At 37.6% G+C, this 26,710-nt stretch overlaps 1 protein-coding gene across 2 annotated transcripts in view; it reads right to left on the bottom strand.

The window, feature by feature from the left end:
* LOC127415192 (rhophilin-2-like) overlaps positions 1–26,507 on the bottom strand; it is a 33,467-nt gene extending 6,960 nt beyond the window's left edge. For both annotated transcript variants that reach the window (XM_051653831.1, XM_051653839.1), the window contains exons 1-11: positions 26,290–26,507; positions 22,936–23,051; positions 13,874–14,002; positions 7,651–7,726; positions 7,108–7,185; positions 5,652–5,776; positions 5,097–5,263; positions 2,635–2,822; positions 1,876–2,032; positions 1,141–1,260; positions 775–969 (exon numbers count right to left, since the gene is read on the bottom strand). In XM_051653831.1, the coding sequence (XP_051509791.1) occupies positions 775–969; positions 1,141–1,260; positions 1,876–2,032; positions 2,635–2,822; positions 5,097–5,263; positions 5,652–5,776; positions 7,108–7,185; positions 7,651–7,726; positions 13,874–14,002; positions 22,936–23,051; positions 26,290–26,358 (1,420 nt within the window). In that variant the 5' untranslated portion in view covers positions 26,359–26,507. The remainder of the gene's footprint in view (positions 1–774; positions 970–1,140; positions 1,261–1,875; positions 2,033–2,634; positions 2,823–5,096; positions 5,264–5,651; positions 5,777–7,107; positions 7,186–7,650; positions 7,727–13,873; positions 14,003–22,935; positions 23,052–26,289) is intronic.
* Positions 26,508–26,710: the final 203 nt, after the last annotated feature.

Genomic DNA, 26,710 nt, shown 5'->3' with positions numbered 1-26,710 from the left:
CAGAAATAACTTTACTTCTCTAAGACATTTTTTCAATTATTTTTAACCAATTGGTGTCCAGGTGATTTTTAGATTTTAAGTTAGTTCTCCTCATGTTTACACAGGTGCCCTAGTAGAATAACCACAAGTTTAGTTCATCACATTTGCTATGGATATGTTCTACAATGTTTGACAACCATAAAGTGTCCAAATACTATGTCTTAATTTTGAGTGATATATTTTTTTTGTCGTTTTTTAATCTTCTTTTTGTGAAATGTTTTGCTTGAAAAGTGTATTTCTTCAAAATAAATGCCCCTTAAAGCTGAAGTATGTAATTTCTGCACCACCAAATGGTATACACAGACATTCAGAATGTCTGAATACACTTCTGTCTGCTGTTGATCGAAAAAAAAAAAAAAAAGTCAATATTATTCATCAAAACATACAGAGCAATTTCTATAGCGCCACAGAGAAACAGTGTTTACAGTTTTTGAAAAAAATAAAAATAACCTACAACCTTACATTTGTCTCTGAAAGTATTTCTAACACAGAAAAAGTTACAAACTTCAGCTTTAATTTAATAAATATTTTTATATAATTAATTTTTAAGTGTCCCAAAACTTTCTGGGGCCACTGTAGTTTACTTGTCTTGATAAGAGCATATGACTATTCGTAACTAAGTGACAAAGTGAAACTAACCATACGTCATTAACATTATTCAACAATATCATGACATTCTCTGCCAGAATGTACGCTCTATGTTTTATTCATTCTCTCTGTCTATCCATGACTTACAGATGACATCTGGTGCAACCATGTAGTCTGTGAACTCGTCTTCCTTGTTGTTTTGGTCAAACTTGGCAAGAGAGCGTTTGTGGCTAGCTTGCAGGATGTCATCCAGGATGTCCAGCTTTTGCAGGTGTTGACAGAGAGCATGTGTGCGGATTGCCTCTTCATGTCCCATGATGGCACGCTGCAAATGAGCTTTACCTGAGCAAAAAGACAGGAAAATGTCAGATTAGTGTGTTAAAGTGAAATAACCCCAATCATTTACACCCTCTAAGATATAAGGGGCCAATTAAGCACAATACAATAGGTCTTGATTTAAATAAGAGTTATGCCATGTTTGATTGGTCTGAATTTACAGTATCTGCCTCTCACCTATCCTCCGTCGCTCCTCCTTATTCTTCAGGATTTTAAGAGGGGAACATCCCTCAGGCATAGTGTCATATATCTGTGAAAGAGCCTTCTCTTGCTTGTCCTCATCATCACTAGGGGTCACTGCACAAACAGTTTTGTGCTATATTTACAAACTGATTACATTACATTGTTTTGCATTATATTTGCATGCATGTCAGAATGAAGAATCCCTGCAAATTTCATCTCATTCCACTGATGCCATCTAAACGTTATGGCATTTACACATCCTATTGTGTATTAACTTGGTCTGCTGAGTCAAAGGAATCTCAATGATGGCATAAACTGTGACTGTCATGGAGACGAAAGAGAGTGAGATTGAGAAAGAGAGAGAGGGGTGAGGGAGTGTCCGTTTAAATAACAACGAGAACGTTACATAATCCCATTTGTTCTGTCATTGTCTTTCATTAATCTGTCAAAAGTAGACAGATACTGAAACTTCTCCACCTTTCCTCTGTCTGTCTCACTCTTCTTCCCTCTTTATGGCTTTAAAAAAAGCTCCTCAGAATAAAAGTCCATTAAAGCGCTGATACCTGAATCCTTTTTTAGTCTCCTAAGGAGAAGTAAACGGTTTATATAAATGAGGCACAAAGGTAACCTTTAAAGATTCCATTGGGCTATCAGCCAATTGGAGATGGCCAAGAGACCTCTACCATTTCAGGGCCTTATATAAGCACCGTGATTGGCTGCTTGACTTACATTGGTGGTCCAACAGAGCAGTGGAGACAAAGTAGTGGGCAAGAGAGTTGTAGTGATTGATCTTCAGCTGGGACATGGTGGTCCAGAAAAAGGGCACATTGTTCTTAACAGGGGTCTGGATCATGGACTGGAGAACTTGATTATAGGTCTCCCCCACCTGAGAATAGAAGGACAAAGGAGTAAATGTCACAAGCATTCAAATACTGGACAGAGGTGTAACTGTAGGCTGAGTTTTGAAACAGACCCACACACTGATGGCAATGTATTTTATTTTGTAAACACTGCTACTCATACTGACACCCAAGATTGAATTACAACAGTAAGGACATGAACACTTGATGTGACATCTGATTTTCAGTGTCCATCCCTCATAAAAAAAAAAGAAAGAAAAAAAAAAAAAGAGATATTGAATAGCAAATAAGAATCTCATTAAATATTATATATATATATATATATTTTTAAAGCATCTTGCATTATGTAATAGGAAACCCTTTTGAACTACCATAAGTTCCATCTTTTAAGACAAAATACCTCTAAGCTTTCTCCAAAGTAAAATGTCTACAAAACCTGATTTTGAGACGGGCACACCAACACAGGTTTACGCCCATATCTATTTCGCAACTACCCACATACTAATTGAACATTCATAGTATAATGCAGTTTTTATATTTTGTCTACACAAAAAATAGTAGACCTAATAATTCTAATATTATAATTAACTTTAGTCAGAGAACATTTAATAAGATTTGAGCCTAGTACCTTGGAAGTCTCTTGGGCCATTTTGAGCAGGCTAAAGAATTCATTTCGGATTCCTGGCAGAGCGATCTGCTCAAACAAACACTCCTGCGCCTGTGCGAGCATCAGCCGAATCAGCATGCTTAGCATAGCAGGGCTCATATCATAACTGGGAGTGTGTGTGAACGTCTCCTTTAGGTAGTGCAGCACACCTGAAGCAGAACATTCACAAAAATAAAGTCAGCCAAAAGGACAAAATATTCGGGATTAGAGTGTATATCTATAGAGCACAAGTGCATTTGCCTTCCACTGTAGAGCTTGAATGTAAAAGCAATTTAAAGAGCCCTGCAGCGGCAGAATGTGACCAGTATTTGAACTAAACAGAAATAGCTTTGGCCTTTTCTCCATTTTATTTGGAGCTTTCAAAAAAACACAGTGTTAAAAAAAAAGAGACTTGTGTGACAGAGTATCAATCAATTATCTATCTTTGCAGAGAACAACCATATTTGGGCCTTCTTTCCGGTGGAGATATACAAAACATTGTCTGTGATGAAAGACAATGGGGTTGGCTGTTTTGATAGCATTGTGAGCTTAAGAAAAGCCTGCCAAATCTCTCTTTTTGTTGCTGTTATTTTAAGGAGGTTAAAAATTGACACAAGCCACTGAGTTTCCATGAGTCTGCAACAGATCTACTTTTAAAAGGGAAGAGTTACACAATGGTTACATTTTACTCTACCTTGTTTAAACACAACCAGAAACCTATACATGGTTTGTGCTGTGAAAGTCCTGCCTCATAAGAACAGAGGAAAACCATTCCTGCTTCATTTAAAGCCTTCATCACGGCCAGTTTCTGACCCTTACCTAACTTCAGATCACTTACTGTAGTTAAGTTAAAAGGCTAGTTCACCACAAAATTAAATTTTGTCATCATTTATTCACTCTCTTGCCATTACAAGCTAGAGCTGAACGATTAATTGAAATGAAAGCGAAATTGCGATATGACCTAGTGCAATTATCAAACCGCACGGGCTGCGATTTAATTAATAAATGAAGACTCTGAACCCGCTGTTTGCTGCATTTACTGTATGTGAACATTTCTGTTCTCCGTAGTGTATTAAACATCCTCAAAGCAAGTGCATGGCTAATGAGCAGAGTGTGTTATATTTATAGCCCTCTAGATTCACTAATTGCACATTTGCATAATTCCAAATATGTTTGGCCGCTAAAAGGTGCCATCCAAATGTAAAGTAACCTCATTACATTGGGTTTTAGTGGACAGAAGAGTGGATGAGAGCATTTCTCTGAATTACAACACCATTGCTAACTCCTTGTTCTGCAAAAATAAGAGCTGCCACCAAAATAAAGGCTTAAGGGTTTAACCGAAACGCATAGCATTGCCGCATGCAAGTTAAGAAATTATTGCATAAATATGATACCGTTTTATAATAAATGGTTCTTGTTTGTTCTTCTGGTTCTTCAAGTGTGAACACTCTTGAACAGTATTTCTACTGGCAGTAGAGCAGGGGTCGGCAACCTATGGGACGCGTGCCAGCATTGGCACGTGGAGGGGTAATCACTGGCACGCCAGCAACGGCGAGAGAGGGGTAGACTATTTTATTTATATAAATTCCACACTTGCATTCCAATCTACATCTTGATGTAATCCTTCCTCATGATCACACAGCATGTTTTCATCAGCTGAATGGGAGACTAAACAAAAATGTTAAATGTGACGAGACTGCAGTACACCCAACAGACTCGTGCAAACCATTCATGCATCACAACCGATCATCTATTTAGCCCTATGACATAATATAAGAAATATTTAAAATTCCACACAATTTTGTGATCAGTAATCATTAATCAAATGAGCAAATTTGTGATATTAACTCATTTTGTACAAAAGGACAGGCTTTCTTTGACTAAAGCACTTTCACAAGATGCTCTGTGAAAATTCACATGCAAGATCATGATTTTGGGGGGGGAATGGCAAAAAGGTTGCCGACCCCTGCAATAGAGCATCTTTGCCCATTACTTAATTTATGTAAAAATGAAACACTTACTAGCTTTTTTTTTTTTTTTATGTTAATGATCATATCGCTGTTCAAATCGCAATCGCAATATTTTTCAAAATAATCACAATTAGATTTTTTTTTTTATCCAAGACTTTCTCCCGTGGAACACCAGAGTAAATATTTTAAAGAATGTTCAGGCTGCTATTTCCCATAAATACTATTTCCTTTTGTTTCCCACGGAAGAAAGTCACGTGTTCCAAACAACATGAGAGTGAGTAAATGATAAAAGAATTTTGGGGTGAACTATCCCAAAGAGCTGCTTTAGCGGAGAGCTCACCAAATTTCAGAATCTTAGCCTTCCGTGGGAACTATAGCAACACAGATGAGACTCTACATACAGTGTTTGTGCCCAATATCTGCCTCTGTCTCACACTTTACAAATCAATATATCAGTGCATCAACAACTCTCACCTGCAGATTTCTGGAATGCAGAAATGGCGTCCTCGAGTCCGGCTTGTGTCTGTCTGTTGGCACGAGTGCCGATCTGTGAGTAGAGAGCCGCCATGTTGAAGAGCACACTGGCTTTTTCCAGAGAGATGTTCTGTTGACACACAGGCACGCCGGTGAAGGAGTCATACCTGCACAGAGACACATAGATAATGCGTTTAATTCACATAAAAAAAAATTAAAAAAAAACACACAGGAGTGGCTTATTATTATTTTGGTCACAATATAGTCTTATTTTTTTCTTATATGAATTGAATAGCTTTATGAATAATTTAGTTAATCTTCTCTGGCTTGTATTATGATGACTCTCGATCTTTATTTATGCTGTTGTCTCTCTTTGTCTCTAGGGTATAAATGACAAAAAAGCTGATCTATAAACTGAAACAAAGAGAGCTTGACAGCCCAGTCAGACCAGTTACGCGCTTCCTTTGAATGTCTTGTGATGTTTACAGCTGATAAAGCTGTATAATAGTTCACGATAACAATGTTCCATGCTGGTATGCATAAGATGTGACCTACCATGTGAAGAAAATGCCGATCTGATGCGTAGGGGAGAAGAATCGGTTCTCCAAGAAGGCAAGTTGACTGTAGTATCTGGCAAGCAATTCTACACCAGAAACGTTGCGGCTGGGGGTCCGACAAGCCTGAAACACACACATACCACACTTCAAGTTATTCAACAAGACAGTTCTTATTGGTGAAGCCTTATATAATTGTCCTTATCGGTGTTAAATGGATAGTTCACCCAAAAATTAAAATTCTATCATAAATATACATGCCCTCATGTTGATCCAAACCCATATGACTTTCTTTCTTATGCAAAAAACAAAAGGAGCTGCTTTAATGTATATCACGGTCCGTCTTTTCAATACAGTAGCAGTGGATAGAGTCTCAGTTTAAAAGGGATAGTTCCCACAAATTTAAATTCTTTCATCATTTACTCACCCTCATGCTATCCCAGATGTGTATGACTTTTCTGCTGAACACAAAAGATTTTTAGAAGAATATCTCAGCTTTCTGGGTCCATATAATGCAAGTGAATGGTGACCAGAACTTTGAAGTTCCAAAAATCACATAAAGGCAGCATAAATGTAATCCAGATGACTCCAGTGGTTTAATCAATGTTTTCTGAAGCGATATCATAGGTGTGATTGAGAAATAGATCAAAATTTAAGTCCCTTTTTACTATAAATTCTCATCCCAGCCCAGTTGGTGGCGATTTGCACACAGAATGCAAATCGCCAAAAACAAAAATGAGAATGTGAAGTGAAAGTGGAGATTTATAGTAAAAAAAGGACTTATATATTTATGCATTTCTCAGCAACACTTCTGAAGATATGGATTTAACCACTGGAGTCATGGGGATTACTTTTATGCTGCATTTATGTGATTTTTGGAACTTCAAAGTTCTGGTCACCATTCATTTGCATTTTAAAGCTACAGAGCCGAGATATTCTTCAAAAAATCTTCATTTGTGTTCAGCAGAAGAAAGAAAGTCACATCTGGGATGGTGAGGGTAAGTAAATAATGAGATAATTGAAATTTTTTTTGGTGAACTACTCCATTTCAGCTCAAAAAAGGACCCAAAAGTATCAAAGTTATTTTCAAGCAAAAGGATGCATAAAATAAATAAATAAATAATAATAATAATAATAATAATAATAATTCACAATGGCTCACCAAAATCTATTCTTTGCCTTCGCTAGACTATGTTTATTATTCATTTGGATACTTTTGTTAAACTATAAAGTGAGGCACTACCACTGCCTTTGTATTGAGATGTAAATTATGACAGAAATGTGATTTTTGTGTGAACCATTTCTTTACGTTTTCACTGATATTTGTATTATTTACTATTTAGCAGATACAGTATTTCATCCAAAGTGGATTACAGTACACAAACAGCCCAGCTTCTCACAAATCAGTAACAAATGTGATGGGGTGTGTACATACAAACACAGAAGTGGTGCTATACCTGTCTCAGGTCCATCAGATCATCTATCTGATCCTGAAAGTTTGAGCCATCTTCACTGTAGTGTTCCAGAATAAAGTCCTGTTCAAATAAAGCAATTTCATAGTCATTCATTTATCATGTCAACACAAACATAACAGTCCATCACAGTCACGTATTCAGGCCTGTTCTCCTTGTTAAACTCATCTGTAGTGAGAAGTAACATCAGAAGTAACAATGACACGCCATGCAGGTGAATCTATGACAGTATGTAATTACAGTCTGGCAGCAAACCAAAACCATCAAATTGATCCCTTCCCTTGCACACCTCAACAAACATCTCAACACATAATATGACATGCAGCAAATATCACTGTGCACTTTCAAAACCACAATGAAAGTTTTACTACGTCTTTGGCTTTCTTGTTTATCAAGTTGTGACCTACTTTCTCTTTTCACTAGGAAACTAAGACAAACTTTCTGAATCATAAAAGCTACTGACTGAATGCCAGAAAAGCAATGAGGTTTACGAGGTAAACATTGTGGGGGCATTTAGAAGAAACAGACCTTAATAGGAACAGAGAAGTCCACATCCTTTGTCTCCTTCAGTCCCAGAGGGATGAGTGGGATGCTAGATGTCTCTCTGTAAAAATGGAAAAAGAGGTAGAGATTAATTAAATGCTGAAAAACCGTTGAAGTCTATTGTTACAATAACGAAGCATGAGAGATTTAGTTACAGATTTTGAGTTAAAGGATGAAACAGATGAATCCTTCTCCCTGTGTGAATCAGATATGAGACATGTTTACAGTGGCAGTTGTACGTGACCCCTTCCACAGATAACTAATATAAAAAATTAAAATAAAATACTCAAGTTGCACCCAGCTCCAAGACTAAAGAAGCCAATATCAGAGTAAAGGATGATTTACCATTACAGGCTGAATGACCTTAATGCATAAAAAAAAAAAAAAAAAAAAAAAAACTGCTGTCAGAAAGGAGTGAGTCTGTTACATTTTGTGCTCTTTATCAAACTCCGATATCACACACACTCAAAATATGTGTATTTGTCTCGTCAATGCATTAACTTTAGTGCTTGCACTGTTTGGCCATTAGCCCAAAGCTGACCAAATGATTCAGCAGTCTGAAAGAAGACCACATGAGTGTGAACTGATAAGAGGCAGTCCTGGTCTAGAAGAGAGATTACCGTCTAGCCCCAGGGTGGTTCAGTGAAAAATTGCTTTCACAATGCACAAAGTGGACTAATTTAAAAGAAGTTACAGGTATGTTGGACCAGAAGTAACCAGGACCAGTCACACAGACTGGAGGAAGTATCACTCACGCTTCATTTGGCAGATCAAGTTTCCATATTTGCTCAAACAAAATGCTCTATTCTCTCAAATCTGCAGAATTATGCAGACTGGATTTAAACATAGTAAAACAGGTTAACCATAGCGAAGACTACACCCATTACACTCTTAATGGTACCTGAAAGCTTTTTCAAATTAGCCAAAATATTTAATAAACAAACACTCAAGAGGTGGAATTCAATAGCACTATCTGCAGAATTGATTAGCCAGAGTCCATGCACGCTTTGTCTGTCATAATTGGAAAAAAGTCAATTTCATAACTCCTCAAGAAAAGCTATATAATAACATTCCCACGATTAGAATGTACCACTAAATCACTCGTAACATGATATCATGTTAACATCTGCCAAGTTCCTCTGTGTAGAATTCTAATAAGAACATCTCAACCACTGAAAACCAGTCAGAGAGCAGAACAAACTCACTGCACAGAAGACAGGTTTTTGTTCCTGTATGCTCTTTGGGCCATGAGAAAAAGCTTGCATTTCAGAAACAGACAGAAAGGGGGGGGGGGGTTTGGGGCATGAAAGAAATGAAAGAATGCTGGTCTGTTCTGATAGTGACACACACACACACACACACACACACACACACACACACACACCTGGCAGCCAGGTGCGATTGAGATTGCAGCACTGTTTGCAGCTACAGGAAGACCTTGTTCTGTTCAGAGATCTGTGCATGAAACACCAGTGATAACACTGCTCCAATGGGAATATTCATTTTCTCACACTCAATCATTCAGTTTTACAGGGAAGATAATGCAGGTTTGTGGAAAGTTGAGGAAACACAGCCTAGAGACAGAGAGAAAACCACATAGACTCTGTAACCAGAGCCTGTAAGATTGGTATGCATCAATCAGTACACTTTCATTTATAAGTTATAATTGAGCTACAGTAGGTCTTTGCACAGTCAAGCTACAGACTTTATCTGTCTGTACAAGTATACACGACACAATGAGTAATCAAATATTTGAAGGAAGGACGTAAAATACCCCAGATAAAATACATGTCACATGTCGCCTCTGTCTTTCAAACAGGTACGATTTGAGTCAAACTTAAGCATTTACATGACATTTTAAAAAGATGGCTTTTTGTTTTAGTCGAACTGAAATTGAATTTTTAAGTGCATGTAAAACTACTGAGTGATTCAAAAATAAAGACAGCACACAACCAAATATACACACGAGGCAGAACCATGGTACCAAAAGCAATAAACTAGCCTTAGTATTGGATACACTTGACATTTACCATACTTTTCCTTAAAAAAAAAAAATAAAATAGAAGTGATTGATTCTTTTGTGTACAGCTTTACAGTAACGCAAGTTGCAATTACTGAGGAAGGTCGGGAGTTCAGAATCAAGTGCACATTTCTGCAGGGTTTTTTCTGGTTTATAATTGACCCTCCAGACACTGGGGATAAACACACCTACATTAATGCTTGGTCCAGAGTAACAATCCTTAGACTGTAAGTGGCAACATGTTATGAAGCTAATGCTAATAAAGAACTAGGCCAGCAGAGCTCTGTTAAGCAGTGATTGAGCTGAATATATGGCTGAACTTTCTTACAGAATAGAAAGACGCTGAAAGCTGTTCTTGCACAGAAAGTGAAGCATGCGAGAGACACTCGAGAGTGCATACGTGCACACACACAGAGACACACACACACACACACACTCTCTCTCTCTCTCTCTCTCTCGTCTGAAAAGCAAAAGGGGGCTTAAAAAGGATTTAAAAGAGGACAAGAATCCAATTGTAACCAAGGAAACACACTTGCTTAGCCAGCCACAAACACTCAAGGCCTTGAACTGACACACTCATGTGACACTCACAAAAGCATGCATTGGTTCAGAAACACACACACACACACTGCCTGACTGCCATCAGACTACAATTAGGCCCTCTATTTTGGTTGCACGCTGAGTTTGTATCTTGAAAGAATCACTTAAAAATAAAACTGAATACAGATCAAATATTTTCTCTCCATGTGCTCCGTGTCCTAAATTACATGAACTGTAATTTGGCAATATATGTAGAAAATCACGACCACTCACATTAAAATGAAGACTCCAGTCATATCAGTAACCTTATACAGCTGTTTTATTCTACATGGAGAGGGTCCGCACATGGGGGCTGCCATATTAGAATCACATGACCAGCCGACTACTACTCAATCTCAGTAACCGTCCTGTTATTTGACACTTTTACTCATTGATTAAAGTAATCATGGCTGACTATGAATACTACATTTCTACACTGGCATCTGAAACTAAAAACTATTGATTTTAAATGATGCTGCATCCAAGCCGCTAGATGTCAGTGTAAGTCCAAGATGAAACAAAGACAAAAGTTACTGAGTGCACCTTTAAGGACTAGGGCAGGATTATATGATGGTACTTTATACACCGTGTGACAGTAGAAATGCGTTAACCAGTAGATATTCTGCTATACTGTTTAAGATGAAGGTTTTTTTTAGTAACTCATTAATAACTCATTTAATAATGAATAATCTTATCTTTTGGTTTGTGTCCATCATGTTCCAAATTAAAAAGTAGATGATCAAATTCCTATCAAATAATTTGCACTAGTCACTGGAGTATCAAAAAGTAGGCATTACTACAAGGTTATGTAATATATAAAACATTTTAAGTTGAATTTCCAAAAGCAAAAATAACAATATTGTGACACATACTGTTAGCATGACATAAAATTACTCATACTCAGCCACTCCTAGATATGACCAACTAAGCAATGAGATTTGGGAAAATCAAGTGAGAGAGTCCATTGTCATCGTCAGTGAGTGACTGTCATAAAAAATCATCTAGCTATAATTAGTCAGTCTACAAAAACACACATACCAGTACAGGCTCTAGCCGAGTTGGTTAAGTATTTCCTTATATCTCAAAATTAAAGTTAAAAGGAAAACATTTTAAAAGGAAATGGCTTCCTCTTCTGACACGTGAGAGGGGACCACGTGTGTGAAAAGATGAGCCTGAGAATTCTACAGAATCATCTGAGAGGGGTGTATATTTCAAATTGTCAATCAAACCACCTCAGCAGCTTGTCATGAACCTTTCTGACCAGTCATATGCAGTGAGAGCCACTTTCTGTTGGGTCTTTACTTTGATTCTGTCTTTAATTTATGAAGAGAAACTCAAGGAGCTGTCCCTGATCAACCAATGAAGCATAAGTCTTCACTTGCAGCAAAGTTAGTCTGGCTTTCATGCATGTACTTATTGAGGCCTTGGGTTCTCTTTAAACCTCTGCCAAGTTTACAGCTGATTATTTCTCAAGTATAAGAGGAGGAGAGGTCAGGTCAGTCTTTTAATAAAGGAATACTCAATGACATAGAAGTAGAGGGAGCATTGAATGGCATGAGTAGAGGGGACACTCCTATGGAAATCAGCAGCCTGAGCGGAGTGTGATATTTTCAATATACAGTTGGAATGTATAAGCAACCCATCAAAGGCAAAGGAACAGAAAGCAATTTTGAAGCAGGCAAATTTCTTTGTGGGATGAGAACCAATCAATGTATGAAAGACCAATTGATTGATATGAATACTTAAATGTATTCATCTCAGCTTTAGTGTAAAAATGAATATTAATATCTAACTTTAAATAATCTACAGTATAATTTCTTCTGAGGCATGTATGATTTCACTGGAAATATATGTGCAAGCTCACATGGCCATAGAACTCTGCAGAAAGTTCTGCACATTTCTGCAGAATTCAAACATTCATCATGCATGAAGTTTAACACACCCCCACCCCTTGCATGTTATTTCTTCAAATCTATGTTAGTGTACTTCTAACCATTACCAAAATTTCTTTTCAGAAGATATAACCATTAAAAATCTGCAGTCTCTCTCTTCCAGCTAAATGGACCCAGAAAAAATTTTAACTCACAAATTACTGCATTAATTTTGTCCAATCAAATGCTTTTTAGAATGAGAACACACCCTTCCACTACATCTGATCAGCGCACATGGCTGTGTACTCACCTGCACTGATGATATCTTCGCAGGGCACTTCAAAGGAAGCACAATCCATGCTGTAGGGTCGTTCCAAACATAATTTCCAATAAGAATCACTTAAAGTGAGTTGTAAATGACCGTTATCACTTTTCAGCCCTCTGAAGCTCTCACAGTGGAGGGTAATTGTTAATAAGGCATAGGGATGATCACTTCTGAACAGAATGCACATGCAGGAGTTGGATGCGAGGTAATATGCTGGAGTTTATATTTTTAATGCAGCCGTTTTACAGAGGTTTCTTGGGATGTACAGTACGAGCAAGTGTTCTTTATTCTTTAAGTTTATTGTATTGTGATTAAAAACATTGATATATTGTGATCTTTTACATTAATCTGAATTCACTTGCAAAATGGCTTCAGCCTCGTCATAAGACCGCGATGCGCTGCGTTTGTTTGTGGGCTGGTTATGTAGTAACTTGTTTAGTTAGATCCGCTTCTCAAGTTAGCGGAAAAGCGGTCGAACTCTGCATTGAGATTGCTTCTTAGTTTCCCCAGGTGAACACCAGCACTGGCTTTTCTGGGCACTGCGATGTAAACTTAAAAAAAAAAAAAAAAAAAAAAAAAAAGGCATGAGCCGTTCGACAAATCCCGGCTCAACTTCATGTTTCGATAGGAAATACGTCAACAGGCCAAAGAAAATTGTGCTCGTCAAGGCAGTTCATGGGGACCTTTAATATTCTGGCTAATGTCCCTGTTGAAAACACAAGCATTGCTGGTCACCAGCATATGTTGCGTTTCAGATGCTAGTCCCTGGCATGCTGGTTTCACCACCAGGCTTCTTTACAAGCATAACCAGCAAGACTTCCTTTGTAAACCATGCTAGTTTTTGCTAGTAAACAGCATAGCTACCAACTAGCACTAACCAACATAAATCATAAAACTAGCATAAATAAATCAAAGTTGAATCATTTAAACTAAATAAATTAATGCTTCAGCAGAGTTGTTATTGTTTGCAGCTACCAATAAGAGAGTAGTACTTTCTCTAAGTACTAAGCTCTGTTTAAAACATTCAAAATATGTGGAAAATTCTGTGGAATGCATATTAACATCACCATTTTTAAATCCATTCAGATGAATTCACTAGATTCCAAAATAAGCACAGAAAAGTAAAAAATAAAATAAAATAAAAAATAAAAAAAAACTTACAAAAAAATACGATTCTGCCCAGATATCTACATTTTAGTAACAGTCTGACTTAAGTTATTATATCATTCTTTACACACCCCTGTACTGTAACTCATCAGGGAGGCTCCATGTGTCCAGATTAATTGGACATGTGCGTGGGTAGTCACTGTGCGTTCTGTCTGTAGAATGTTATGAATCTTAATTGAATCTGAGCATGTTCTTTCTGCACATTCTTTCTCTGAGTTCAACCTAGTCAGTTTTGTGTGTACTTACTGTACGTTCTGATAAACCTGCACCGAGCTGTTGAGTCCTTCCAACTGTACCATGAGAAGCTGCAGATCAGAGTTGACATAACTCAACTCCAGCACCACCTGCTCCCGAACCTTATTATTGGACGTCGCCCTTAAGAGGGAGAAAGAGAGAGAGAGACAGGATCAGCAAAGGATCATTAAATCATATCCAAATCAGGTCACGACAGGGGACAGTGGCACAGTAACAATATGACAGTGTATCTGGTTTGAGATGTCCTGCTGCCTCAACATCTACAGTACACAGAAGGGAGAGATTGATAAGACCAGAGCCTTTATTATTTTCTGTGTTCTCTGGCACATGATAGTTGAGTGAGCAGTACAGCCATACTTACTTGTTAAAGCAAGGATATCTTTAGAATTCTGTGTGGCGCAAAACAGCCCTTATCAAACACACACAAATATACACTCACTGAGCACTTAATTAGGAACACTATGGTCCTAATAAAGTGCCCAATGTGATCTTCTGCTCTTGTAGCCCATCCACCTCAAGGTTCTATGTGTTGTGCATTCTGACAATTATGCTCAGTGGTTATCTGATTTACCGTAGCCTTTCTGTCAGCTCGAACCAATCCATTGACCTCTCTCATCAGTAAAGTGCTTCAGTCCGCAGAACTCCACTCACTGGATGTTTTTTGCTTTTTGCACCATTCTAAGTAAACTCTAGAGACTGTTGTGCATGAAAATCCCAGGATATCAGCAGTTACAGAAATACTCAAACCAGCCCGTCTGGCACCAACAATCATGCCACAGTCAAAATCACTGAGATCACATTTCTTTCCCCATTCTGATGGTTGATGTGAGCATTAACTGAAGTTCCTGACCAGTATCTGCAAAAATTGTATGCATTTCACTGCTGCCACATGCTTGGATGATTAGATATATCGCATGAATAAGTACGTGTAGAGGTGTTCCTAATAAAGTACTCGGTGAATGTAGGACAGAGATATACAGAGACATTTTTCCCATGAAAAATGCCTGATCAAAACCAATAACAAACAGAGACACAGCACAGCGTGGCAGCTCGGTTGCGTATATGACTTCTATTCTAAACTCCTGTCAATGGCATTGATACATGCAAAACCTAAACTGTGCTAAACGGTCAATCATCGTGGGTTATTTTAATCACACAACTGATAGGTCTCACAAACACTCACCTAACTGCAGAAAAGACTCCTTTATAAAAATTGATTACAGTCAAATTGGGATCTGTTGTTGAGCAACATGTTTTCTTATCCCAGAATCCCACAGGCCTGTGACACAATGCAGATCATTATACTCCTTAGCTTTAATTTACATATAACTTTACTGAGACATGTTTGTCCTTTGTTGAATATTGAACACATCCTCAACAATTGAAACCAGTCAGCACAGGTACACATCTACCTGAATAACAACTTCCTTTCACCCTTCTCTGCTTTTCAAAAGTTCTATTATAATGTAGATGAGGAGTGGTGCAGTTTATCACAGCAACAAAATTGGTCTAATAAATGTTAAAGACCTCATGCAGTGTATGCAGTATATTTCTGTTCACAAACTCAAGTCACGTTAGCAGGGTGTGATGCCACAAAATCAGCTCTCAGTGAAACCAGTTGAGCCTGTGAGCTCACTCAAACAAACACAAGAATGTGGACATGACTGCAGCCGCTCAGATCAGAGAAAGAGACAGTGAGAGAGCGAGAGAGAGAGACAAGCAGAAAAACATTATGGTATGTATGCGTGTGGGGAGGTGGGCAAGACAGAATAGTGAGTTAATAAAAAGGAGACAATTTCCATTATGTGGCTGTGTGAAACTTTTATCCCGTGAACCACAAAGCTCTGAGACCTACGAGTGAGGGAACATTCCAGATAAACTCAATAGATAGAGCAGCTATGAATGGAAAGTAAAGAGACTGAGCAAGCAGGCAAACGCGCGCACACACACACACACACACTCCCAATTTCAGGAGCTCAGGTAACAACAGATATCCAGCTCTTATGGAGGGCAATAAGTGTGAGTCATTCATGTATATTGTTTCAATACATACCAGGCCTTCTTTAGATCTGACTCACACATCAAATACACACTCAATAATACTGTTTCATTGAACTATTTTATATAGTTCTAAACAGAGATCCTCAGGCTGTGTTCAACGTGTGGTTGTGAGAGATGCACTACTGCCACCTCTCAAACACCCTAATTTGAACAGTTGACATGTTTGTATTTATGCGTGTGGTTGTATGTGCCTGTGTGAATGTCTTAGGATGAGAAGCCCTCAGGGCTTTTTCTACATAACCCAGAAAGCACTGGAATGGCCTCACTACTCTAGTTACCATAACTGCCACTTGTTGATAAGTATGAAAAAAAATCTTTCCGATTAAAAGCAAACTACTAAGCCATGTGTCTGCTTGGCTGCTCTTCTTAAAGTAAACCCACCAGCAGTCAGCTAGGCCAGCCCTCAATATGCATCCAAACTGCAGCCAACACCAGTTGATAAAAACTCAAACATCAATTAAAGCTCAAACATACAGTGTCAAGAAAAAGTATGTAAATCCTTTGGAATAGCTGGTTTTCTGCATTAATTGGTCATACAATATGATATTATCTTCATCAAAGTCACAAGTAGACAAACACAATGTGCTTATGCTAGCTACACACAAACAATTATAATCTTTCATGTCTTTCATTTCTTTATTGAACGCATCACATTAAAACCTTTGGATTTAATAACTGTAGCAATGTTTTGTTGGAAAGCAGCGGCTTCCTTCATGGTGTCCTGCCATGGACACCATGCCTTTTTAAATGTTTTCCGTATAGTAGACTCATGAACAGAAATGTTAACCAGTTCCAATGATTCCTTCAAGTCTTTAGCTGTCACTCTAGGGTTCTTTTTTACCTCATTGAGCATTCTTTGAGTCTTGGCTGGACAGCCACTTCTAGGGACAGTAGCCACAATACTAAATCGTCTCCATCTATAGACAATTTGTCTAACTGTGGACAGATGAATATCTAAACTCTTTGAGATAACTTTGTAACCCTTTTAAGCTTCATGCAAAGCAACAATTCTTGATCGTAGGTAGGGCTGATAACGTCGACAAAAAATTGTCAACAAATTTTTTTGTTGTCGAATAGTCGTTTGATCTCATTTAACGTAACATGAGATCACATTAAACTCTGATGACGCGTGAAAGCAGCACTGCAGTTCGCACCTGACTGAGGAGAGGAAGAATTACACAGCTCACAGTCCAGATGCACTCTAAACTTTCCAAACAGCTTCAGGTGATGTAGATCGCAAAGTACAAGTGAATTATAATGCAAAAATACAAAATAAGTAAATACAGAAGCACTCTCGTTGTGGAATAAATGGAGCTGGAGCAAAACTTGCATGTCGAGCGTCTTTAAAGGAAACAACCCGGCGTTATATCTTTAATGCAGTTATATTTAATGCGTTATAGCTTTATTAAAGTTCAAATAATACGGAAGCAGATCATGTAAATAACTACAAACTCCGAAGTCGGTGCCTCTTCTATGAGTTGTGCGAATGTCCCGATCTAAGGGATTGAGATTGAAACTGCACCCGGCTGATGCACGCTCTGATGCGGGGACGCTCATCCCTCGAGTGCACACACTTGATGCAGCTAGATTATAACGTGATGGCTCACAACTTATTGAATCATAATATATGCGTCACTGTGCATTTCTTATTGTGAAGAAAATTGGCAATACGCAACTTTATTAATAAGAGAGAGTTTGTTTTTTGGTGAGTTAAAGATGGATCGAAGTGAACACAAAGGTGAGAGAGGGTAGTCTTCACCCCATTATGCACTGCAAATAAATATGTTTTTGATTTTGTTTTTTTGTTTTGTTTTTTTGGCTTGTTTTTCAAAACAATATCTAAAACTCCTTTAAAACAACATACATTTACTTTAACAGCTATACTGTAGAATAAAAAAATGTTATCTGAGAATGTTGAATATAATATTAAAGGTGCAATATGTAAAATTTTTCATGTAATATTCGCCTTTTTTTGCCAATGTGTGAACGGTTTGTAATGCAACTTAAAAACTGAGCCCTTCCCGGACTTCCTAGGTTGCCTATTAAAGCCTGTAGACTGATTTTCATGCGAAGGGAGCAGGTCGATTTTGCCGGGAAAATCCAAAAAGGATGTGACGTTTATGCGTGCTCCCGAGAGCCTTGCCTCAGTACTTCTCTTCCGCTATTCAACAGCGACAACAAACTGCAACTAACTTTATCTTTGAGATGGAATCCAGCAAACGTCCGGCTCCCAGCACAATACCGACTCCTACACAAACTCCGAGTAAGCCAAAAAAAAAAAAAAAAACCTACTGAATCCCGTCTGGCTAAGCGGGAACGTGATCGAGCGAAAACTAGAGTGAACATCGGCAGGGCATTTGATTCCTGGAGGGACCTTCGTTCGGTTTTGGGGATCAAATCCGACCCTGAATTGGCATTCTTCTTATTGGACAGGTAAGCTTACATAACTGCAAAGCATGTGAAATATAGTGCCATAAGGACTGCTCTGTGTAATTTTAGCTAAACTACAATAACACATGAAATAAATGCTAGACAATGTTCAAGATAATGCAAAAAGCTCCATGCATTAGTGTAACGTAACTTGGTTATACAGAAAATATATACAATCTATTATTATAGAACAATAGCGCATCAATATATCAAAATGACAGTTGTGATGGAATCACATCAATACTGAATTGGGTCAACATATTTATAATGTACAGTCTATTTTATAAACAGCTACTGCCATCATCCACCAAATTTAGCTAGCAGCTATTGATAAAGCTGGCTAGCTAGCTAACTCTGACATAGGCTATTGTATAAATGCAGCCAATGTATCATGCAAAGAAAAGTGATTACGTCAAACTACAGTCTCGCATAGTCAGACCTATATCCACACTTTGTTTTAGCCCTGTTCCAGCACTGGAGAGTCAAATATAATATACAGTCTCAAAGTTTGTAGTAAAACAATCATAACTGTTTAATTTTAATTATGCTACCTCATCTGTGATCATGATGCCGGTGAATCACGTACAGTCTTGCTTCCCTATGGAGTCATGCTCGCTCGCGTCCCTATACAGTGTGTGCGCAATCATGAGCAACAGGCTGTAGTTCACTTAACGGCCACAGGTGTCATTAATAACAAGGGTTTCTGAATCTTACATACTGCACCTTTAAAAATACAAATATTTAAAAATATCTAAAAATCCTTTAAAAAAGATGCATTCACCTGAGAAGCAGCATATAAGATATTTAGTCTTGCTGTTAGAGAATAGATCTTGAATAGAAGTATATTTTGTCTTTACTAGACTCACAGAAGTATAACCAAGTGAAAAAAATACAAATATACAAAATACACTTATATTTAAGATACATTCTCTTAAAGCAAGTCTAAATATCTTATATGTTGCTTCAAGTAAATGTATCTTGTTTTAAGGATTTTTAGACAATTTTAAATAGAAAACAAGACAAAAACACTTGATGATAATAGGATTGTTTGCAGTGAATATCTTTACTGAATTAAACTTAATAAAGAGTATTTTTTTTCCCCTTTAATTCAGTGAATGTCATTTAGAGATTTTTAAAAGATGATTTTGTCCTTTTTATTGTTAGTAAGCACGTTTAATACAACCTTTTAAGTCGGGGCAGAAGCTGAATAATCGGTTAAGAGCTAATGATTAATCATTGCAATAATCACTGAATAGTCGTTCTAATAATCGATTATCAAAATAATCATTAGTTGCAGCCCTAATCGTAGGTCTTCTGAGATCTCTTTTTTGAGAGGCGTCAGCAGATGCTTCTCGTGAATAGCAAACTCAAAATGTTTGAGTGCTTTTTATGTCAAAGTAATTTAGCTATAACCCACACCTCCAATCGTTTCATTAATTGGATGCCAGATTTGCCAACTCCTGACTCGAATTAGCTTTTGTTGACGTCATTAGCCTAGGGCACATACTCTTTCCAACCTACACTGTGAATTTTTGAATGATGTATTCAATATTTTCAAGAACAACGCAATAATTTGTGTGTTATTAGTTAAAACAGATTGTGTTTGGTCATTATTGTAACTTACATGAAGATCAAACCAGATTTTAAGACAAATGTATACATAAATGCAGGTAATTCCAAAGCGTTCACATACTTTTTCTTGACACTGTATTGCCGAAGTACAGAAAGGGAATGAGAGGACACTCTCTTAGGGCACTCATCCAAACTTTACTGTTCTATTAAGATTTGAAGCCACTCTGACGTCGGAGCCAATCAAAAGCTCTACGAACCAACCCAGCGTGTGTGTCCTTCACAACCATGACAACAAAAAACACACAACATCCCCATGGTGACCGGCTTGCCAATGTTAGTGTGTGCTTATCATAAATGTAAAAACATGGGAGCTTTTGTGATAGACACAACCACTGTTTCACCATCGACTTATGTTTTCATTCATATAAACACTGACAAGATACAAATCTGTCAGACAGTGTCTGGTAGCACTGGCCAGCAACAAGGCAAATTAGGTATTCAAGTACAATCAGAGGTTTCTTGTAAACAGAATATCACAACCATTCTCCACCTTTAGCACAATTTGCATCAACAGTTAAAAGTATCTCAAAGCACATCTCTAGCTTTCATTACATAAAATGTAACATGGCAGAAGAAGATGGACACATGACATGCTATTGTTCAAGCGATAGTTCACCCACAATAAAATAAAGTTATAATTTACTCACCCTCATTTTGTTCCAAACCCTTATGACTTTCTTCTTTCCTTGGAAAACAAAATTAGATATTAGGCAGAATGTAAGGGACTGATAGCCCAAGTTACCATTCATATTCATTGTAATTTTTTTCCATACAATAAAAGTGAATAGTGACTGAGGCTACCATTCGGCCTCTCATTTCTTGCTCCACAGAAGAAAGGAAGTCATAAGTGTGTGGAACAACATTAGGGTGAATAAATGATGACAGAATTTTCATTTTTGGGTGAACTCTCTTTAACAATGTTCTTTGCAGTTTGAAAAAATGTCAAACATTTAACATTCTGTGACTATGATTTAATCATTGTATCCTTTTGTATGTAAACCTGCTTCCACTTGATGTCACATTAGCATGCTACCAGGGACATCAGTAGGGTAACACTGTGCTAGAGTAAAATATTTGCATGATACTTTGCATAGGCATGTTTTTCAGTCCGAGACATTTTTCTTCCTCTTCGGTCTCAGCTATTATAGTATGCATGGCTGACTGTCAGTTACCTTTCAAATCAATGCTAACATTTCATAGTTGACAGCTAGCCGCTAGAATGTTCGAATAAGGTCTAACATGGTGAATGAATTCTATGATAGAACATATGTTTTTAATAGGATAATCGATTATCAATTATTCGTCGTTAATAAATGGATTAAGCTTATTCATGGTCGATTTTTCAATTTTAGCACAAATGCATTCAGTAATTATGCCAGCAGATAGAGAAATAGATGACAGTCTATACAGTCATCTGCTGCAAAATGGTGCAATGCCGATTGTGCGCTGCATGTCGTGTCCTGTCAGCAACACAGAATAAAAAGCAGACGCACATCCTTCACTTCCTTGCTTGAAAAGATGAAGCAGGGGTTAATGTATCATGGAGTATTTCTCTATAGATGAACATTACGTTTACTGCAATAATCGTGAGAGTTTTTCACTGCTGCCAGGATCAACAACAAGCATTGTTGATCCGCCGGTCTCCCTGTATCACCCACACTGACAATCACGTCACTTCTCGCCAGGAGAGCATGAAGGTACATTCACTTGAAATCTCACAGTCACCAGTGTAGTGGCATGTTATTAACTATATTCACACAGCGACTTATTTGACGATCTACAACGGGAAGTTTTTAATTAATTTGAATCTGTATCTTCTATACAAATGATTATTAACAGTAATAAATTAACAGTAAATTAATTTAATTAAAACACATTCTGAATGTATTAAAAAAAAAACACTTAACTGAAAATATATTAAGAGGAAAATATAAATGCTCGCATTTCTTACGTTTATTTATTTAAATTATATTTAAACAGTAGGCTACATGCACATACATCGGTGGATGTTTCATGTTTTCACATTTCTTTCTACAGTAAGGAAGTTTTCTCAGATGTTGACGTTTTCAAGTTTGCATTTGAACGGCTAGTCAGTCAAAAATCAATCTTTGTATAAAGCTTTGATTGAAGAAAAATATGCGTCTTGTATTTTTTGAGTTTCAAGCTGTTCAACGCTTACAGTTCATTATTGTCGTTGTTAATTATGCGTGTATTTTAATTAATTAACTTTAATGATTGTCAATAGACAAATTTGCATCCTTAGTTTCTAAGAACAAAAACAAATGTCTGTTTTAAGCAAATTAAGTGTGTGATTAAGTTTAAGATCATGTTAAGATCTGATATGGTTTCAATGTCCTTTCTATTTTCCAAAAGTGCAACAAAATCACATGTAGCATTCTCAGCCTCTTTAGTCATCAGAGTTAACAAAGACACAATGATACTGGTCTATCTTCAGCTCCAAATCAACACTGAATGCTAAAGGTATGTCTGACTGCCATCACAAAGTGCAGATTACTTCCAAACACTAGCTTCTGCATACATTCACACACACAAACAGTAAAATACTATAATGACAGGTTAGCAGCAAGGCTTCTGACTGAAACCTCACCACATAAAGAGCAAAATATTCCTCCAAAACAAGGCAGTGATTGCTCAAAAGGGCCAGGGCTCTTTGGTCCAGTGACAGGGACTTTAAACAGATGATGTTATGTAACAGAAGCATGTTAGTCAATGAAAGCCTTTTGTACCGCCTTTAGAGAAGTTTGTTTTATGAATACATTTTAATATTGTTGGTTTATTTTGGGCAAGATTTATTGCATCTGTTTGCATATCTACACAAGTGCTCATATAGGCCAACAAGAACCATCAGCCGTGTGAGACTGAGTGTGTTCCCTTGTGTCTGTGTCCATACATGAGTGTGATCGACTTACTTGAGGAGGTTCTCTGCTCCAGCTCTCATCCTCATCTGCTTGATGATTTGCTGGTTGAGAGTTGCTCTTTTATTCTGCAGCTTACTGCGACCCGTCTGAGCAAATGGATTACATCCCTGACACAGAAAAACAGACAGAGAGAATGAGACTTTGAGGCATAGGTTCTTTTTTGAGAGCTAATCTTACATCAATGTATTGCCTGTTTGTAAATGCATGCTGTGAACAGGCTCATGATCTTATAAAACCACAACTGCATGAATTACATTGTGTCTATGTATACCGATGATAAACACACCAGCTCACACTAGCTGACACATAAAGCTTCTTATGTCACTAAGGCGTGCCATACACAGTACAGCACATAATGAGAAATCAATTACCAACCCAGACACACCTAAATAAAGTATCTGTCATAAATCTGATAGCTAAGGGAGGAGGTTTGGTTTATAGGAGTGTGGTATCAATCTAGGTGGTGAAAATAGCAAACCTCTTACTGCTCTTATCTTGGCAAACATTCCATGAGAACCTACTGTGGAAAAGTAGCATCTATTTCTGAAAATAAGTACACTTAGTTGCTATGATTAAACAAAGATAAAAAAAAATAGTTTCAGCTTTGAATGGTAGAAAGATCTAAAAAGATTTTACCATAGTAACCTAGTTTTAGTGTTGTCACAGTACCAAAATTTCAGTAGTCTGTACCAATACTGGTGAAATTTCATGGTTCTCAATACCAATTTCGATTCCACAGAAAAAATTTGCTAATATGATAATGTGAAATTTTGCGGTTTAATAATCACACTAGGACATATCACGATTTTAATTTGATAAATTGTGCATTTCAGTGTAAAAGGAGTAACAGAGCACACGCTAAAATAACATGTGAGCATTCGAAAGCAGACGTGTGTCAAAAAGACAGTGTGCAAGTACTGAATTAAGTCGGTGCTCGGTACTACCGGTACTGTAGAATCACTGGTGTCATGACATCTTTTTTATTTTAGTACTGACTTGGTACCAAAGTACCGGTACTTTTGACAACACTACCAAGTTCTAATGTCTTGAAGGTGAAGTGTGTCATTTTAAATGTTAAAATACCTTCTCCTATACTAACTTAATATGCAGCAACAACTAAGCAATCTTTTTGTAGGTTGATATACCTACAAAGTGTAAACACTATCAAAACATTGCTCTGTCTGAGCATCACGTCCAGCTCGACATCACAACATTGGCTCATCCAATGGCATGAGTTTGGGGGGTGCTATCTGTTTGTCCGAGAGTAGGTGTGGATGAGTGTTCGGAATACCTGTTTGAAAACAGCATTTTTGCAATTCCATTTGGTATAGCTACAGGCAGAGAAATTAGACATTATATTTTGAATGTAAACATTCCATAATGAAGAGTCACTGTTTAAAATGAATCAGTGTGTTCCATTCTAAAAAATAAAAGTTAAAAAATTAAAAAAAGATTCCACTGCAACAGAAAGATTTCACAAGCTTTTCATTCAAGGAACCCAAAGTGACCTCTGAACATTCTAGAACACTGACCAGCCCAATGTTTAGCCAAGCAGAACCAAATAACTGCCAACAAAACTGCATTCTGTAATCACAATCACACAGCAATTACCCTTGTACTGACACTGCAGACAGAGCAGTAACAAGGTCCTAATCAAACCAGGGCATAAATGAGAAAGAAAACAGGGGCCTTGACCGAGTTCTGTAAGCGTTCAGAAACATCCAGGCATTTTTATAAAAGGAGGTTTAAACCAGGCTATGGTTTATTGATTATGCAACTGTTATATATGGCAGAAATCTGTTAAAATATGAGATGACAATAACAATGTGAATTACTATTTTCAGCCAAAGGACATTCTCTTAATGTCACTGTGACTAACCTCTCTGCGTGTTAGGGTAACAAGTGCAGGTTAGAGTGAATGCCATTCTGATGAATGTTATTGTCTCAGATTAAGACACAATCTTTCTTTCTTACTCATATGCTGTTGGTTTCTGTTTGATCCATTTAATGCTGTCTAGGTAATGCTTCTGTGAGATGTTCAGAGGCCACGTTAAACTAACCTTTTAGCTCTAAACAGCTTCTCTTGCCTGTGATGGAACATGAAACAGGAGCATCTGTGTTTTATTACTGTTTGTGGTTTGGCTATATGCACCGTCACTTGGGCAGATGCAATGTTAATAGGATGAAAACTGGAAAAACACGCTGAATCTGCAATTCGGTTTCTCCAAGCAGGCTCAGCTTAGACGGAACTGGACCAAAACCACATCCCCACTCTGAACCAGCCCCCACCTTGTAACAAGCCTGAAGCCTTCTCGCTGCAGACATTGACCACACTCATTTTCGAAGAAGGAATGTAACAAATGAAAATGAGACAATGGAAAGAAACACAATCACATCCATCAGCAGAAAATCAAACCCCTTTCCCTCAGCCAGCAACAGTAACCATGCAATACCATAGTGTGCCAGTCTCAGAATTACTCAGAAAAAGATCCCTGGGAGAGAACTATAGATACTGCCCACAGCAGACTACTGTTGGTCTGGTTGGACTCTACCGACGAACACTTTAATACCAACAGGAAGCCCTAAACAACAAAACCCAATAGATACTCTTTAAGACAAAGAGTAAAAAAGTTACATTTCTGTATTTGGAAGAAAATGACAGTCATAGGATGAGGGTACAAAATCCTTAAACATTTGGCTATGGTAAGCAAAACTCCAGTACAACTAACCTTACTTCTGTATCAAATAAAATGACATGGGATATCCTTCAAACAGTGTACAAAGCTTTCATAAGCATATTTTTTTCTAATGAAAGTGGATTCTAATACCATGTTACCACAGATTTACATTTCTAATAATGAGTGTGCAACTACTTTGGCGAAAACTATGATTACCATGGTAAATTGTTGTAAGGGATGTTGATATAAAAACATACAGTATTAAGCAAGTGAACGTATGTGTTTAATAGATTTAAGAAAACATACAAAGCACTGAATTGTGGAATCTTGAAACGAGAAAGCATATGGTGAATAGTGTGATTTATCCAGTCCAAAACCCCTACTTCGCGTGGCATTCCTTGTGGGCATTAAAAAGAGCTCGCCAGCCAGCGTCCACACTCCACATGCCCAACAGATGTTTTCTAATCTCCAACAGATCCTCTTATAAACATCTTAGAAAGTAGTAAGGCGAAACGCTCCTTAACTTGTATATGCAGCCTACACAGACGTCTTAGGTTTTATAACTTGTAAAAGAACATAATAAATAAGCTACATCTACGCCCTTAGTAATAACGTCAAATATTGAACCTTCGAGGAAAAAATACTGAAACTGAAAAGTACCCCTGACCTTTTTGAAGTAGCCATTCTCCACCGGTCCTTCGGCCTTGGGACCGTTAGGAATAAGAGTGTCCGTCATTTCTAAATTCTCAACCGTAAGCAGACTGCCTCGATTAAATTCAGAAAGTAGAAGTCGTGAGATCTCCCTGCAGCTCAGCAGGTGTGTGCACCAGGCAGTCAGATGTCTATTGATGCTCACAGTTGTTGAAACTCTGATAAACACCTTCAGCAATCGCTATTTGCACCAAACGTCCCCGCCCCGCTCCAGAAGCATGACGAGGGAGTATCCATTCAGAAGTGATCATCCCTATGCCCTATTCCCTTCGACGACTTTACCATACACTGTGAGCGCTTTGGAGAGCTGAAAGTGTGGGGCTCAAAAATAACGTTTATTCGGAACTCACCTTTTAGGTCATTTTTATTGTAAATTC

This window comes from Myxocyprinus asiaticus, chromosome 2 (genome assembly GCF_019703515.2).
Source record: "Myxocyprinus asiaticus isolate MX2 ecotype Aquarium Trade chromosome 2, UBuf_Myxa_2, whole genome shotgun sequence".
Lineage (NCBI taxonomy): Eukaryota > Metazoa > Chordata > Actinopteri > Cypriniformes > Catostomidae > Myxocyprinus > Myxocyprinus asiaticus.
Note: the sequence above shows the minus strand (reverse complement) of the source record. Positions and strands in the feature narration are given on the sequence as shown.